Source organism: Acomys russatus, chromosome 28 (genome assembly GCF_903995435.1).
Source record: "Acomys russatus chromosome 28, mAcoRus1.1, whole genome shotgun sequence".
NCBI classification, from domain to species: Eukaryota; Metazoa; Chordata; class Mammalia; order Rodentia; family Muridae; genus Acomys; species Acomys russatus.
The window spans coordinates 26,484,000-26,501,932 of NC_067164.1; the positions used below are offsets into that span (position 1 = coordinate 26,484,000).

General features: G+C 45.2%; 1 protein-coding gene across 3 annotated transcripts in view; it reads right to left on the bottom strand.

Annotated features, from left to right (window-relative positions):
* Positions 1–781: 781 nt before the first annotated feature.
* The window catches only part of LOC127211030 (lysozyme C-1), a 44,649-nt gene continuing 27,497 nt past the window's right edge, over positions 782–17,933 (bottom strand). Inside the window, exons 2-4 of one of the 3 annotated variants that reach the window (XM_051170859.1) lie at positions 2,833–2,997; positions 1,544–1,622; positions 782–1,096 (exon numbers count right to left, since the gene is read on the bottom strand). In XM_051170859.1, coding sequence (XP_051026816.1) covers positions 1,030–1,096; positions 1,544–1,622; positions 2,833–2,997 — 311 coding nt within the window. In that variant the 3' untranslated portion in view covers positions 782–1,029. Of the gene's footprint in view, positions 1,097–1,543; positions 1,623–2,832; positions 2,998–13,581; positions 13,661–17,933 lie in introns of all 3 variants that reach the window. The other 2 variants (XR_007833349.1, XR_007833348.1) reach the window with 2 other exon arrangements.

A 17,933-nucleotide genomic window follows, 5' to 3' on the forward strand; every position in this document is an offset into this window, starting at 1 on the left:
GGCTGTGTGCAGGGGAGGATGTAGACACAGGCTGTGTGCAGGGGAGGATGTAGACACAGGCTGTGTGCAGGGGAGGATGTAGACACAGGCTGTGTGCAGGGGAGGATGTAGACACAGGCTGTGTGCAGGTTAGGATGTAGGCTCAATTCAGAGTGCCATGTTGATTTTTCCCAACAAAGAGACACCACTTCAGAGGAAACAAAGACAAGGTGTGCATCAAAAATCATTTAATGTGATTTGTAATTTTCACAATGTGCTTAGTTTTGCTTCTGTGGCTTTTTGCTGCTACAAGCTCATCTGCCTCAGAGTTAGTTCAGATGCATGAAGCTACTTAAGGAAAGTAAGGACTAGCATAGTTCATTAATGTCTCTGAATACCCTCATGATCAGCAAGAGGCAGGGAAGGCTAACTCAAGGGGTAAAATGACTGACACATGGGTTGAGAATTTACTTCTTAAGCAGTGTACATGGGCCAGATCCAAGAACATACGGTTTTGAAAGGTCACATATCTCCAGACAACAATGTCTGAGTTCAGGCCATCTCAGTTGACACCAACTCAGAGTTCTGTCTCCTTAAAAACCCACCTTGCCCCCGACAGTGGCTGTTCTGTCTGGGTGCTGAGCCCACTCGCAGAGCCTTGGAGCCCACACAACTACCATTTTAACTCAGACCATCCTGTCTCTTGCAAATGGATTTTGTATTTTTATCCTACACAATGGCCATTAAGACTAATTTCAATGAACCTTAATGTGAGTCACTTCATTGGTGAAGAACCGATGTACAGATATGCATGTGATGGTCACAGTGCTGGACGGCTGTCCCCAGCACCCATTGCATTCGCTAGCTGAAAATGGAGGCTGGGCTTAACACAATGAACACAGTAGTCAGCACTAAGCCCCTTAGGAAAAAGCCTCTATTTTGCTCCTGTTTCTCTTTAAATGCTGCTAGTTTGAAGGGGAAAACAAGGATTTTTGCTGTGATGTCCTACAGTGAGAAGGAGACAGCATTAGCTGAAGAGAAGCACAGCAGTTAGACTCCACAGCCCTGAACATACTGAGACAGATCTCGGTTTTGACAGTGGTTTCTCCATGCCACCCTGTGGAGGAAAGTGAGACATGAGGGTCAATGGTTACATCTGTGTCACACACATACTCAACCCTTGAGGAGAGGGAGGGGAACCATGGCACTAATGGAGTTTCACTCCAGGGCCAAGGTCTAGTATGAAACACAGTCTGTAGGTGCAGCCAGAAATGCTACAGACTGAGGAGCCATGTCTACATGGCAGTTTGGTCCTCTCCAATCCCACAGGAGAGCACAGCATGCTGCAGGTCAGGGCTGCATCACATGTGTTGTACGGGTCACAGGTCCCTTGTCTGGAGGCCTGACAAGGAAGCAGTCATGGGTGGGATCTCACAATCTGCAGAAATTCCCAGAAAATTATGATGTAGGGAAAGCCTCCAACTGAACCCACAGTTCTCAGAATGACACTTGGGCCTTCGAGATTCTGACTGCATATATCACCAGAAGCAAAGTTCCAACATACCAAGCTCGAATGCCCTGTGGATCCCTCACAACCCTCTTTGCACATTGTATGGCTTGAGTGATGTCATCCTGCAGCAGAGCTGAAAGACAAAGATGAGGAATGACAAGGACAGTTATAGAGCTATTTTCCGTTCACATCCAGCCAGCTTTCTTCTGTGACACTGAGCAGTGTATTTTAAAAAAAGAATCATTTCCCAAGTGTCCCTGCATCTGTGATTGTTGGAAACAGCCATTGATTCTGTCTACCTGACATTGTGTCACTCTCTCCGTTTCTCATTCATAAAATCCCTGGAGGGCTGGGGTGTCCTTGAGCAGTAGGGGTGTTTCAGCAGGTGCATGTGTTTGTGTTTCTAGGATCCCAGCACTAATGCAAAGAAGCACTGCAGGAGGGAGGAGTCGCTGAGGGAGTGGGGCTGTCAGCTATGGTGAGGGAAGCCCCTCTTCATCCTCACACGGGAACACAGAGCAAGCAGAGAACTCTCACCTGGGCCTCTACCTCTGAAAATTCATCCTACAGAAAAACCAGGGGCTGGAGACATGGCTCAGTGGCTAAGAGCACTGCATGCTCTTGCAGAGAGTTTGTTTCCCAGCACCACATCCAGCTTTGGAGATCAGGCTGGCTTTGAACTCACAGATATCCACTTGTCTCTACCTCCTGGAGTGCTGGAATTACAGGCTTGTGGCACCCTGCCTGGCTAGGTCTTTACTTTTTAATTATAACTTTAACATGTGTGTCTATATGTGTGCTGGTATTTACACCATTGAACCTGCACATGTATGTGTGTGTATGTAGAAGTCTGAGGTCTGTCCCAGGAGCTGTTCTGCAGGAACACTCCACATTTTTTTGAGGCAGAGACTGCCACTGAGAACTAGCACGCAGACCAGGCTGTGCTGGGTGGCCAGTGAGCTTCATGGTCTGCCTGTCATAGAGTCCTCAATGCTGTGGTTACAAATAACTGACACCGATGTCAGCTTTATGTGGCTGCTGAGGGTCAAACCTTGGCTTAGGTGACTCTTCTGTCTGAGCTATCATCCCAGCCTCTATCTATTTTATTTATTCATTCATTGATTTTGTCAGCAGGACCCAGTGTCCTCTGATGTGTAGGCAGAGCATTCTATCACCACACTGCACCCTATCCTGATGTACTTCAGAATGACTTTTTAACAGTAAGGACATTCTCCCCTGGTTCCTGATGATTCCTTCACTGTTATGTCCCTACACAGAACCTTTGCTCTTACAATGAGAGCAGATGGGTTGTTTGCTGTCACTGTAAACCTGCCTTGTCTTACCACTGCAAGGGATCCCACAGCCGTTCACTGATCTTGGGGTTTTGCCATCATCACACCAGTATCGGCTGTTGATCTGAAATATCCCATAGTCTGTGCTTTGATCTCCAGGGTTGTAGTTTGTAGCTCGTGTATTATAGCCACTCTCATGCTGAGCTAAACACACCCCTAAAAGGAAAAAGAGTATTTATCAATAAGCAGCAACAGCAAGTGATCTATATTTGATACCACAATCTGCTCTTTGAGCTGTCTTTTAGAAGGGATTTACTTTATGAGCACAGTCATATGGTTAAATTGGACACTAGGCTTCCACGAGTTCAGCCTGGGTCTGGCTGTGTTGCTCAGGGTGGTCTTCCACGTGATCCTCCTGCCTCTGCCTTTCAAGCAGGTGCAACTGATGTAACCAGTCAGCAAGTAATTTTCAAGTGCTCCAAAGAGAATCTTTTTGAGGATAAATCAGTATGTACAAGAATAAACAAGAATAGGTACTCAAAAGTTTAAAGTACTGCACTAAGTACTTCCTTTTATTTTGTAGAGAGCAGGGCCACCTTTTCTTCCCACCATAACATGTGCCTCTCCCCTCAACAGGTATCCTCTGAGAAGGACAATTCATCTGACAAAGACAAATATCTGTCACCCAGGATTGCCAGATGTGTTCACGGCTACCAAAGGACCAGATGTTGTGAACTCTGTTCACACCAACTTGTGCAAAAACAGCATTCAGCCCTATGCTGTTGTGAATTAACAGATCATCAGATCAGTGCCTTGACTTGTATTGGCAGAGACTTGGATAAAATCCCAGAGTTGGAAGTGGTTGGAGCATCCCTTGGCCAGTGATTTTTTGAAGATCTGTGTCAGGGAGACCACATGTTTGCTCCAACTGAAACCTAGGCCTTTGGCAGCACCCAATGAACACAACCCCCAAAGACACACGCCCTCTGCTCACCCTGGATGGCTGCCTCAGTCTCCACAGCTTGGGTGAGCTCTAAAGGTCATTGTATTGAGGAAGTCCCTGAACTACCTTTGGTGGTTGGAGATAAGGTTGAACTGTACAAGAAGACCAGGGATGTTGCTTTTCTGTTTAAGAAAGATAAGGCCTGAGATGGCATCAAAAATTCTATGTCTCTCTGCCAGTGAGGACTGCAGACGGCAAGAAGCTGAAGAAGCCCAGAGAATGGCTGCAGCTACCAGGAAACCAGCAGAGGAAAGAAACTGCCACAGAAGAAAGGAAGCCTGCTGCACACACTGTTGACACCTGCTTCATTCTAGAAAGAACAACTGAGGCAGCCTGTTTGATAAAAAACATGGCTGAAGATTGAGACAATCAAACCCCAAATACATGAGCGCAGCATGCTGGCACACACCTTTAATCCCAGCCCTTGGAAGGCAGAGGCAGGTGGGTGGAGCTCTGTGAGTTAGAAACCAGCCTTTTCTAGTAATAAGTTCCTGTCTAAGCAGGACTATGCATACAGTGAAACCTTGTCGAAAAATAAAGTAAAACAGCTACTTCTTCCATTGCTTTAAACTACCTGCTCTAATCTTTCAAGACAGCTAAGCCTAGAGGCAGGGGAAACATCTCTAGTAGATTTAATAATGAAAATAATTTAAGAAGAAAAATAAGGTTTTTACCAGAGTAATTTTTTTTTAGCAAGATGGATTTTCAATCAAGCTAAAATTCTTTTTTTTTTTTTTTTTTTTTTTCCTTTTCAGACAAGATGTCACTAAGCAGTTTACGTGGGCATAAATCTGGCAGTCTTCTCCCTCAGTATCTGATGTTAAGATTAAAGATGCATGCATCACATCATGCTACTTAGAATCTCCTCTATACAGGATTATTATACCAAAAAAAGCTATTCTATGATTATATCCATCCATCCATCTATCATCCACCCATATATTCATTTACTCACTGAAGGTTAGTTAGTACATGGTAGCTGTTGGAAACACATCTGAAAAGTACACAGTAGCCCTTGAAAAATGTCTCATCTTCCTCTATGTGAAACAAAAGGCCATCTCAGAGTGAAGAACAGAACTAAATCATGTTATGCTCAGTTTCAGAGGGCCCCACTTATGCAGCCACTAGAGGCAAATAGGACCCCTCTACTCTGTGTAGAAAATTCAAAAAGTTGAAATTTGTCATCTAAAAAGTTTTACCCCATGGTAAGAGAAGTGAAGACAAATACTATGTCACCCGGGATCTCAGATCCCACATTATGACTGACTGAGTCTTCCTATCCTTTTTCAGCCCTTTTCTCGTGGGCTGTTGAGTCTGAAGCAACTGGGAAACCTAGGGACATGCCAAGAGCACCTCAGGTCCTATTGCCTTAGCCTGGCCCAGAATCTCCTATCGTGTGGCCTCACCCAGCCGCTCTGATTCAAAAGACAAAAGGTGATGCTTTTAGTCAAATTACTCAAACTCCATGAAAACACAAAAACGTATCGACTCCAGCTCCCACCCTTGTCACTCATCACTGTCCCTGTGCTGGAAGCTTCTCTGGACCTACCAAGAAGAGACTTACAGTCTGCCAGGCTTACTCCATTGTAGCCATCCATTCCATGTGCTTTCAGAGTTCTGGCGAGCTCACAGCGACCATAGACTTTGGGCTGGCCTTGTTTATCACCCATACTGCCAGGGAAACAAGCTGCACATCTGACTGGAGAAAGCAGCCCCAATGTTTAAATGTCTTCTGCCTCCCTCCTTCCAGTAGGAAAGGGTGGGGTCTCCACATTTGAACTGTGTGCCAAACAGTACGGACTAGCTGTTCTGTTCTCCGATCTCACCAGTTTGGTTTTACTTTCCTTTTTTTTTTTTTTTTTCCTAAGAATTACTCTGGAGTAGCAGGAGTAAGTGTGACAAAACTAGTGTGCTGTTGTTAAAGACTTGGCTCTGACACAAATGGGAGTTATCAGTGAAAGAGGAAGTTCCTTATGAGCAACTATGGAGGAAATCCGTAAGTATTTTATACCACTAAGATAAACGACGACTTCTGACCAGTGTTTCCTTTGCTCGTATTATTTTGTGTACATGCTCCATTTTGGAATCATAGTTTTACTTATATCATATCATGCACATTTTCCTAAAACTGCCACCCCCCCCCCCCGATGTGTACCCTGTTCCCTGGAAGGATGTGTCACAGGGCATCACATTGCACAGGCAGTTCTATTCCAGAACGGTTACTATAAATGTGTATCATTATGAATAAGTGTTTTACCTTTATAGGGAGGTATCCCATGAACATCAGTCCTACCTCCTTTGCACAATGCCTCTCATCTCTATGTTAAAACACAATCTGTCTCTATAAAGCAACAGAACTGCATTGTGGAGGTTGGTCTGATGTATTTTGATGCTAATTACTGCTTGCTGCCTCTGTGACCCACTTGTACCTTGCCTAAGAGCCTAACCTGTTTGACCATTAAAAGCCATCACACCTGGGCGGGTCAAATGGGATAGCTGTGGCTAAGGTTCCAGAGCTTAGAGAGACAGAGAATCTTGGGAGGAAGAAGACTGGAGGAGAGGGGAGGAAGGAGGAGGCTGTGCCGTGGGTTAGGGGAGGAGAAGCACATGGCCGGCATTGATGGAGACTTGGCCCAGATGATGATAATGAGCAAGTATTTGGGATTATGGGCGGGAGGTAGCTTGATAGAAATTATTAGAAGCAGATGGCATGGGATTCCTGCCCCAATATGCGGAGTAGTTTAGGGGATTACTATCTGCCCTGCCCCAGGCTAACTAAGGCTATTTTAAAATGTAACAGGAGTTTGCGTGTTGATTGATTGCTAATGCGTTAGAAAATTCTGCTGTAAGCTGGGCAGTGGTGGCACATGCCTTTAATGTGAGCCCTTGGCAGGAAGAAGTGGGCAGATCTCTGTGAGTTCGAGGGCAGGCTGGTCTATGGAGCTAGTTCTAGGACAACGAGAGCTCTTACACAGAGAAACCCTGTCTCAAAAAAACAAAACAAAACAACAACAACAAAAAAAAAAAAAGGAAAATAAAATAAAATACTGCCCTAATATCATAATAAACATTATTAGACCATATTGGTAAATTAAGCACAACACTACACTATCAGACAGAAATCAAATACATACATTGTCTATGTGTAGTCTTTAAAAGCAATCATCTCACAAGCCTGTGGCTATGCTATAAACTATGCTCTCAACCCTCATATGCACCATGCCTTGGACGTGCATACAAACAAAGATCCCAAGTCATCCCTGTTCATTTACTCTGAACTTACATTGGTGGCAGGTATTCTCTTATTGGCCTGTAGAGATGACCAGGTGAGCTGGATAATCTTATGACAACTCGGCACAAGCTAGAGTTATCTGAAAGGAGGGAACCTTAAGTGAGAAAATGCCCCTACAATATGGAACTGCAGGGTATATTCTTAATTAGTGACTGATGGGGAAGCACCCAGCCCATTGTGATGGTGTCCTCCCTGGGCTGGTGGCCCTGGTTTCTATAAGAAATCAGGCTGAGCCAAGCCATGTGGAGCAAGTCAGTAAGCACCGCTCTCCATGGCCTCTACCTTAGTTCCCGCCTCCAGCTTCCTGCCCTTACTACCCTTGATGATGAACCATTCATTATATGGAACTGTGAGTGAAATACAGCCTTGCCTCCTCACGTGGTTTTGGTCATGGAGTTTCATCACAGCAATAGTAACCTAAACTAAGATACCAGGTACTATAACTTACTGTTTGGGGACCCTGTTCTAAAATTAAGAATTTCATTGCAGGCCAGACCTAAATATTTATTGCCACTCTAAAACAAACTTAAGGGACTGGTCCAATGTATTTTAATGAAGGAGATGGTATTAGTTCCCTGAATTACATTCTCTGTAGCAGGAGATAGGAGAAAAATCCTGATGTTTCTATTTTACTGTTTCTCTTGAAATACTAGAGTGAGGTGATTAAATATTTTAAAACATAAATAGCAAGTATACTTGATCTGGAGGTAAAGGTTTGTTCTCACAATCATTTTCTATATATTGCATATTTTATTCAGCATACTATGTGGCTTTTTGTCTTCTTAGGAGGAGCAGTAATATTCCCCATAATGTACCCCAATCATATTCACTCCCCAATCCTCCTAGGTCCACCCCCGCCCTTGTACCTCCCCCAAAGAGGTACAAAAGAAGAAAAAAATACAAAAAAAAAAACCAAGTCCAAGTGGTGCTCTTACACTCGCTGAAGCATGGTCAGACTCTCAGTGGCCAGGCCCTTAAAGAACTGAATATTTCCTCCACACCCACCTCTGCCTGAAGCCATCAGCTGGGAAGAGCTGCACTTCAGCATCTGTATCACAATTTTAAAGAGTTCTCTTCAGTGGCTTCCTGTCTAGAATGTTTCTTTTGTGGGGGAGTGGGGAAGAGGTTGGGGTTGGGAAGAGATGTTGTCACAGAAGCCTTCTATGTCTCTCACTCTCAATGGTGAGTCTGCAGTCATCAATACTATGGCAAAAGAAGCTTCCTTGTCCTTTATAGTCAGAGGCAGCAAGGATCATGGACCTCCACATGGATTCAGGTGCAGCACAGACCACGGGCAACCACATGATATCTAGAGGCAACAAAGCTCACGGGCATCAACATGGCCTTAGGCAGCAGCACAGACCACACACACCAACATGGTCTTGGGTGGTAACGTAGACTATGGACACCAACATCGCCCCTGAGTGCAGCAGGGTCATGGACAGTACACGGCCCACAGCAGCAGCGCAGGTCATGGGCATCCTCACATCCTCTGGTCCTACCATGTACCACAGACATCAACACAACCTGCAGTGGCAGCACAGGCCATAGACATCTGTTGGGGGGCCATTCAGGAAGAACAACAAAACAGCACTAGAAGTCATGGAATATGGCCTCACCATTTAGCATACCTACGATGGGTATCTCAGAGAGGCATGACCCAGGACTACCTGTCCTGAAGACTCTATGCTGTTATGGAGCACAGTTCTGTGTGTTGCCCTTGTGGTCACTACATCTGTCACAATATATGAGTTGTGTGAGAACTCAAGGCGACTCCTAGCTCCTCCCTGGGCAGTATCACTGACACTCACAACAATAATGTTTGATCTCATTCAGGCATTGCTGCTGGAGCACATTAATGATTCAGACACCAGCCTGGAAAAGAACCTCAGATGTACATTGCTGGCAATGACCTCTACCCTTAGAAAGAATTAGGAAAACTACATTGTTTAGCAAGGTTAGGTAAAGATATTTTTGCTAGTGGCTCTCATATAGACAAATTTAAGGAAAAATACATTGTTTAGAAAATTAGGTAAAGATGTTTTTGTTATTGGATCTCATGTATAAAATCTTGGGGACAATCTGAAGTTAAGAAAAAGTACACTCTTAATAGCAAAGCTAGGGACTTTTGAAGGTTGGCCTGCAAGAACAATGGCTCATAGCAGCACTGGCTGATGGGATTCTTTCAAGCTGGGCTGGTGAGTGAGATGATTAATTTCCTTATCCTCTTTTTTACCCTCAGCTTCCTGATATGATTTCACAAGTATTAATGAGTAGATGCATGCCTTGATGATTTAAGGTAGAAATGGCTGATTGCCTTTTTATATAAAGGTTTACGATTGTGATTCTTTTAAGATTTCTATAGGATTACTTTTTAAGATAATTGGTTTTTTTCTTTTTTGAACTACAAATTGCAGCCTGCTGATAAAGAAAAGATGGCTGAGAATTTACCCTGTGAGCTCACACTTTGTTAATATGTAACAAATTGCTTAGTTACAAATGTATCTGCGTTCTTGGGAATAACTTGTTGTTCGTGTTTGCTTTTCACACATAATATATAAACCTTTGATCATGTGAACCTATTAGGGAATATGTTTTTCTTATGTATATACATTTAATAGTTCATTTACAGATAAATAGAATATAACTGCATTGTGACTTTGGTACTGCTTGAAATATTTTCCTGGGATATATAAACTGAGGGAGAAAAAAATAAAGTTAGAAGAAGAAAAAGAAAAAAGGAGAAAACATTAAGGAAAAAGAAGCTTGTTAGAGCCTACCTGCTGGAGGCTGTATTACTTCATCATTACGTGTTTGTGTGTGTGTGTGTGTGTGTGTGTGTGTGTGTGTGTGTGTGTGTTCTTTTTCTCTCCTTTCTTTTCTTTTTTAGACACTTTGCCACCACCAGTGGAAAGCCCCTGATAGGAGCCACCAGTCCTAGCCCCCATGTACTATAATAGGAGTAAGGCCCCCTCTTGCCACAACCAGCAGAAGCCTCTGCTAGGAGCCAACAGCCCCCGCTAACCAAAACAAATGTAGGTCCTTACTAGGAAGCTATCAGTACTGCCCACCACCAGCAATTTGGTTCTGGCCCCTCAGCTGCCACTATCAGTGGAAGCCACTGCCAGTACCAACCAGTTCCAGCCTGGGAAGTTGCCCTCAGAGAAAGTCTGGAGGGTGACCAGTCAGTAGTCGAGCTGCATCCTGACTCAATTTACCCTGTGATGTCGAAGGTGGTCTTTGATAGACATCGACATGGTCTCTAGCAGCAACAGGGCCTAAGGCAGAAGCACAGACCATGGACATACCCATGGCCTTTGGTGGCAGCACAACCACAGACATCAACAGGGCCTCAGGCAGCACAGAAACTATTATAAAGACAACATTTAATTGGAGCTGGCTTCCGGTTACAGAGGTCTAGTCCATTGTGTAACAGAGAGAAGCATGGAATGGTGCTGGAGAAGGAGCTGAGAGTTTTGTATCTTCATCTTCAGGCTGTAGAAGGAGACTGTGTGCCACACTGGCAGAGCTTGAGCATAGGAGACCTCCAAGTTCACACCATCAGTGACTCATGGTCTCCAAAAAAGCTATAACTCCAAGAGGTGTCACTTGTTTTGGAACAATCATTCAAACACATGATTCTGTAGGGGCCATACCTATTGAAATCACCGTGTGTGTGTGTCTCTGTGTGTGTGTGTGGTGTGTGTGTGTGTGTCTCTGTGTGTGTGTGTGTGGTGTGTGTATGTGTGTATGTATGTTTGTGTGTATGTGTGTGTTTGTGTGTGTGTGTGGCCATCCCCATGAGGCAAGGCCTGAATTATTCACTGTTCTCTAGAGAAACAGAACTGATAGGATAAATATATAGAATATGGATACATAGATAGATAGATAGACAGACAGACAGAGAGACAGAGAGATGGATAGACAGATGCTCACAGGCCATGGTCCAGCTATGGTGTAACAATGGTGTCTAAAGTGTCTAAAGTAAAATGATCCAGCAGTTGTTCAGTCACGAGGCTGGATGTCTCACCTGGTCTTCAGTATACATAGGGATCCTGAAGAAGCAGGCTCTACTGCCAATGAAGGAATGGACTTGCCAGTGAGGATGAGGGCAAGCAGACAGAGAGCAACAGCTTCCTTCTACAGTGTCCTTTATATAGGCTGCCATAAGAAGGTGTGGTCCACATTAAAGGAGGCTCTTTCAACCCCATAAGATCTGGATTAACAGTGAGTCTTCCCACTTCAAATGATGGTGTATGCAGCTGCTGGGCTTTAGTTTACTGCCGATGTAGTCAAGTGGATGAACACGAATGGCCATCCCAAGGCCCACCCCTCCCTGCTGATCTACTGAGAGTTAATAGCTATTAGGAGAGGGAGAGACATGTTCCTCAGTGGTATAGCTACAGGTAAGGTGCTTCTCCACGATCTTATAAATTACCTCTTATACGGCTCCTATAAGTAACCCCAATCAAACTAGCTGAAATGGACACACTTTGTGTGTTGCCAACATACTGTAGCGCCTCATACGTGTGTGGTGTATAGGGGTTTGCATGGTACATGGTGCATGTGTGTGCAAGCATGTGTTTGAGTATTGGGACGCAAGTGTGAGGGTGCATATGGAGGCCAGAGGACAACCCCAGGGATTGGCCGTTACCTACTGTGTTTCAGACCAATTGGCTGTGCTGCTCACTGATCTGTTCAGCAGGCTAGCTGGCCCTACTCTCTGACCCCCAAGCTCCCAGGCTTCTTGTATCACTACTTCCCACCTTGCAGAAGGAACACTTGGATTACAGTTGCTCACTACTGGGCCTGCCTTTGCTTGAGTTCTGTGGATTCACACTCAGGGCCCCACTCTAGTGTTAAGCACCTTGCCAACTAAGCCATGTCCCCATTGCTAATTCCCATTTCAAAGGGTAAAATGGGGGCATGGCCAGGAAATAGCAGACCTAAGGGAGACCTGAAAACAGCCATGCAAGCAGCAAGACCTGCAGCTCTCTGTAGGGCTTCTGCCCTCAGGGCACACCTCTGAAACCCCTGGACAGCTGGCCCTCCAGCTCTGAAACTCAGAGCATACACAGGCCCTCTCTTGGACCGCTCCATTCTATGCCTGCATCCTCCAAGAGGCAGCATCAACATCTTTGGGCCACCAGCAAAATGTAGGCTTCACACTATGGCCTCTCAGGGCTTCTGAGAAGGAACTCTGACCCTAGCAATCATTGCCTGGGTTAGCTGCTCTCTCACATCATGGTGCAAGATTCATAACCCCTCAATCTTCCTTATTTCCTGCCTGTAGAACCAGTAATTCATGGACACTACTTTATCAGGTCCAGCTACCAGCCTGGGATGTAGGCCGGCCTCTTAGAGCACAGTTGCATTGGCCTCTTAGAGCACAGTTGCATTGGCCTCTTAGAGCACAGTTGCATTGGCCTCTTAGAGCACAGTTGCATTGGCCTCTTAGAGCACAGTTGCATTGTCTTTCCTTTGCTGGCCCCGGGGAACATTTTCCTGGTCAGTTCTCTATGTTAAGGAAACAGCTCTAGTAGCATTTCACTCTCTGCTCTTTGCTTTCATATTATTTGAATCCTATCCAGGTAGAGCACACTCCTGCCCTCTGGGCTCTTTCCTGTTGCTCCTGTGAACACTGAAGGTCTCCCTCTATGGATGTTAGTCTTTTAGCAGCTGCAGCTGTTTCCTCAGCTGTGTGAAACTTTGAATTTCCTCCTTTCCCTGACAAACTATACATATTTTCTCAAAATGTTTTCTTCTGTTTCGCTCTCTCTCACTTGTGGACCTGGATAACAATCAGTGACCGCGATTCATCCTCAGTGCTGTCAAGTCTAGAGATTTTGTCTGTTAAATGAATTAGTCCATTACTTTAAATGTTTATAGGGTTTTTAGGTTTTTATTGTATGCTATAAGTGTTTGAAGGGGAAAGCAAGGAAGTAGGCATGAGCCTTGTAATGACTATCCTATAGTGAGAGGGGGACAGTGTTAGACTCCACAGCCCTGAACATACTGAGACAGATCTCCTCTGTGACACTTGTTTCTCCATGCCACCCTGTAAAGGAAAGTGAGGTATGAGGTCAAAGGTTACATCTGTGTCACACACATACTCAACCCTGGAGGAGAGGGAGGGGAACCATGGCACTAATGGAGTTTCACTCCAGGGCCAAGGTCTAGTGTGAAACACAGTCTGCAGATGCAGCCAGAAACGCTACAGACTGGTGGAGCCATGTCTACATGGCAGTTTGGTCCCCTCCAATCTCACAAGACAGCACAGCATACTGCAGGTCAGGGCTGCATCACATGTGTTGTACGGGTCACGGGTCCCTTGTCTGAAGGCCTGACAAGGAAGCAGTCATGGGTGGGATCTCACAATCTGCAGAAATTCCCAGAAAATTATGATGTAAGGAAAGCCCCCAACTGAACCCACAGTTCTCAGAATGACACTTGGGCCTTCGAGATTCTGACTGCATATATCACCAGAAGCAAAGTTCCAACATACCAAGCTCGAATGCCCTGTGGATCCCTCACAACCCTCTTTGCACATTGTATGGCTTGAGTGATGTCATCCTGCAGCAGAGCTGAAAGACAAAGATGAGGAATGACAAGGACAGTTATAGAGCTATTTTCAGTTCACATCCAGCCAGCTTTCTTCTGTGACACTGAGCAGTGTATTTTAAAAAAGAATCATTTCCCAAGTGTCCCTGCATCTGTGATTATGGGATACAGCCATTGATTCTGTATGCGACATTGTGTCACTCTGTTTCTCAACCATAAAGTCCCTGGAGGGCTGGGCGTCCTTGAGCAGTAGGGGTGTTTCAGCATGTGCATGTGTTTGTGTTTCTAGGATCCCAGCACTGATGCAAAGAGAAGAAGCACTGCAGGAGGGAGGAGTCGCTGAGGGAGTGGGGCTGTCAGCTATGGTGAGGGAAGCCCCTCTTCATCCTCACACGGGAACACAGAGCAAGCAGAGAACTCTCACCTGGGCCTCTACCACTGAAAATTCATCCTACAGAAAAACCAGGGGCTGGAGACATGGCTCAGTGGCTAAGAGCACTGCATGCTCTTGCAGAGAGTTTGTTTCCCAGCACCCACATAGCAGCTCACAACTGTCTGTAACTCCAATTCCATGAGATCCAAATGCCTCTTCTGGCTCCCACAGGTACCAGACATACACAGGGAGCACAGACCTATATGCAGGAAAAACACACTCACACATAAAGATAAATTAATCCTTAAAAAAGAAAACAATTTATAACCCTTGTATGAATAAAGGTCTTCATAGTGGTTTATAACCAGTAACATGGAAGCAGCCCCGCTGCTTTAAGACCTAGGACTTTAGACTGGTGTTTCCCAGCTCAGAATATTTTACTGTAAATGTATTCCCTCTTTAAGATGACAATTCAGGTCAGTATTTGCTCCTGTGGGTATGGTTTTGATTCACAGCCAAATGATGCAGCTGTGGAAGGATAATATAATTTGTATAGCAAATGAAAATTTGTACACGTGGTCATGTAAAGAATATGTGCATCATATAACTTTTCATGTACCTCCAGCATAGATTTGCATTCTACAACAGTACTTTCAAGAAGTTTCCAGTCGAGTGAATCTCGTGTACTAAAACAGAAGGTGATAATCCATTTTTTCTTGTATTTCTAATACTTTCCAATGATTACAGATGAGCATACAAAACAGTCTTAAAGACTGACTAAGCAACTTACAAAGAATGTTCCATAATCCGTTTTCTCTTGGGAAATGTAACAACCAAGTTCTACAGAGTAGGAATTGATACAGGTGCCTGTCAGAGGACAGCCCTGGGAATGGTCCACACTGTGAGGTGGAGTCTGCCATTGGGAACTGGCTTGCAGATCAGCCTCTGCTGGTTGGGCAGTGAGCCCCACGGAGCTGCCTGTCTCAGACTCCTCCGTGTTCCGGTTACAATGCGTGTTGTTTTCATTGAAAATCCCAGATTGTTCTATTTTACCAAAAAAGACTCAGGAACCAGATGTTGGGGTAAAAAACCTGATAGCTCAGAGGGACAGAGAAAATACCAGCCGACCTTCCTACTCAGCTCATTTCCCAGTGGAGAAGACCCAAAAGGCTCACTAGCTCAGCTGACAGGCCAGAAGGAAAAGGCCAAAAAACCCAAGGCCAATGGCTTGCTAGCTCAAAGCCCAAAAGCCAAAGGACAAAGAACTGAGGAGCTCAAGAGCTAGGGCACCAAAGAGCTAAAACTAAAGAGCTAAAAAGAGCTCAAGCTAAAATCCCAAGACCCCAAGAGCTAAAGCACCCTTCTACACTGTCTTAAATACCCCTCAACCCAAAGCCCCTCCTACTCTTTAATCCCTGTCAGCTGATTTCTTGCTCTGCCTCTTGACCTCAGGCTAACTTTATTAAATTCTGTGTACAGATAGCTCTTGGATTAAAGGTATGTGTTAGGGCTCAACTACGCCAAACAAAAAGACAGGTTTTTACAGTTCACAATCTCAGGGATCACACTGAGATTAAATATTCTGCAAAAAAATGCATGCTACCAAAGTAAACTTTTAGGTAGCTGTTGAGGGTCTGTTATGTTGGTATACAGGCAATTCAATTGGCATGTCCTCAGGGGCCATTAGGGTCCTAACAATGTCTTATGTCACCACCAGCATCCTATGTCATCACCTGGGCCAGGTTTGTGGCAGATAAGAGCCTGCCTGCCAATTGATGGGCCCTCTCTCACTCTTCTGCTCTCTCTCTCTCTCTCTCTCTCTCTCTCTCTCTCTCTCTCTCTCTCTCTCTCTCTCTCTCTCTCTCTCTGTCTGTCTCGTGTCACTCTCACCCATAAACAGTTTCTGTGATCCTTTCCCTAATAAACCTTCCACATGACACTGGCTGTCTGATGTGACTTTATGGATTATGACACATAAGTCTGCCGCCGCCTAAACTCCAACATATAGCATCCTGGCTAAGACAGGCCCTCCTGGCACCTGTGCTTCCCCCTGTGGGTGGAAGTCACACCAGTAGGGGGCCCTATTCCTGGCCCACCTGCTTGCAGGCTCACTTTCCAACTACCCAGTCACTATATTCCTACATGCAACCTCGGTTTGATTGGTGAATTTCCCTTCCTGGTCGGCATAAACGCTTCTCTAGGTCCCAGGGGCTGGCTGCTAATCCTCTTGCATCCAGCTTGTATATCTGAAGCATTGGTACCCTCAACCACAGCCCTCAAGGCTATGGCTGACTTTCATTTAGGACCTTTTCCCTTGGGTACGATTTGCCTCTACCAGCAAGGTTTCCTCTGTCCTTCGTATTGCCCTCAGTGTCTCACCAGTGACTAACAAGACTCTGGAACAGGCTTTGCCCATTCCTTGAGTCAAACATCACTCTTGGAGTGCCTGAACAGGCCACTGACTCCTACTCTCACCCATGGCAACAGTCCATTCGTCCATCCCTCCAGGTTCCCCTCTGGGATGCCTTCTGGGCCTAGTGTCAGCTTTAAGGGCTTCTAAGCTTTCATGCCTCTGAAACCAAACTGGCCTTCAGTATCCCTTAGATAATGGATCCAAATGGCGTTTACTGTCACTTTAGAGACCAACATTATACGCCATTTTTGTTTGTTTGTGTGTGTGTTTGTTTGCTTTCGAGACAGAGTTTCTCTGTTACGCAGAGCCCTGGCTGCCATGGACTCTCTTTGTAGACCAGGCTGGCCTCAAACTCACAGAGATCTGCCTGCCTCTGCTTCCCGTGGGCTGATTTAGAGGTGCGCGCCACCACGCCCAGAAGGGCGGGATATTGTTAATTACCGCCAGCAATTGGTTAAGCTGAAGGAGGTTCCCTATGTTCAGTCTTCTCTTCTTCACTCCAAATGACCCTTCTGTTCTTCCTGTTCCCTGACTCAGCTCCTTCCCACTATAAAGTCTCATCCTCAAGAACCAACCTCCATCAGCCCCCAACCCACAGCTTCTTACCTGTCTCTGGTTTCTTCAGCGGTCTCACCTCCCTCTCCAGTCACAGGCTGCTCTGATGCTCCTACTCCAGCATTGGCCTGTACCCCACCATCAGTCAGCCTGCAGCAAGCAGCTTTCCCAAGGCTACTCCTGAGGTGTGTGTAGACCACTTGTCTGTTTCTACCTGTCTGGGAGTCTGATCCCAAATTCCTATGTAAGAGTCCAATTCCTCCACACGGCTCTCTGTGCATGAGGACCTGCTCACTTTCCACAGCTGCCAGCCCCTCCCCTACTCCTGCCATAGGCCTGCTGGAGCCCCAACTGGTCACTTTCTGTCTCCCCTCCTCTCCCCAATGGACTCTATTTCAGAAACTTGGCCTCATTGAAAGCCAAAAATTGGCATTCCAACTCCTCCCCATGCTCCCAAAGTCTCTGATCGCTAAGGAACTACTTGCCAACTCTTAAATAGCATTCTTTACACTCTGCTCGCAAAAATAATTTGTTAAGTTTATGCCATAAACACTTACCTAACGGTTTGTATAATTGCTTACTGGAAATGATGCTTAAAATCTAAGTTCAACTCTGGTTTCAACGTGTGTGTGTGTGTGTGTGTGTGTGTGTGTGTGTGTGTGTGTGTGTGTTTGTGTGTGTGTGTTTGTGTGTCAATATATGTTTGTAATATCTATAGAAACACAGATATTTATAAATAGCAACCAAATCGAATCACATTGCCTGCAATTGGCCATGTGACTTCACCATTTTTGATGGCCACATGGTATAAAACACCAATTATTAAAGTTCTTAGACCTAATGAACTCTCTGTGTTTTATTTTATCTCTTTTTAAACTAAGAAAGAAACATGTCTCACTTGAAACTGGCATCAACAAAGATTTCACATCCTCCAAGTCAGAAGGAAGCCGCCATT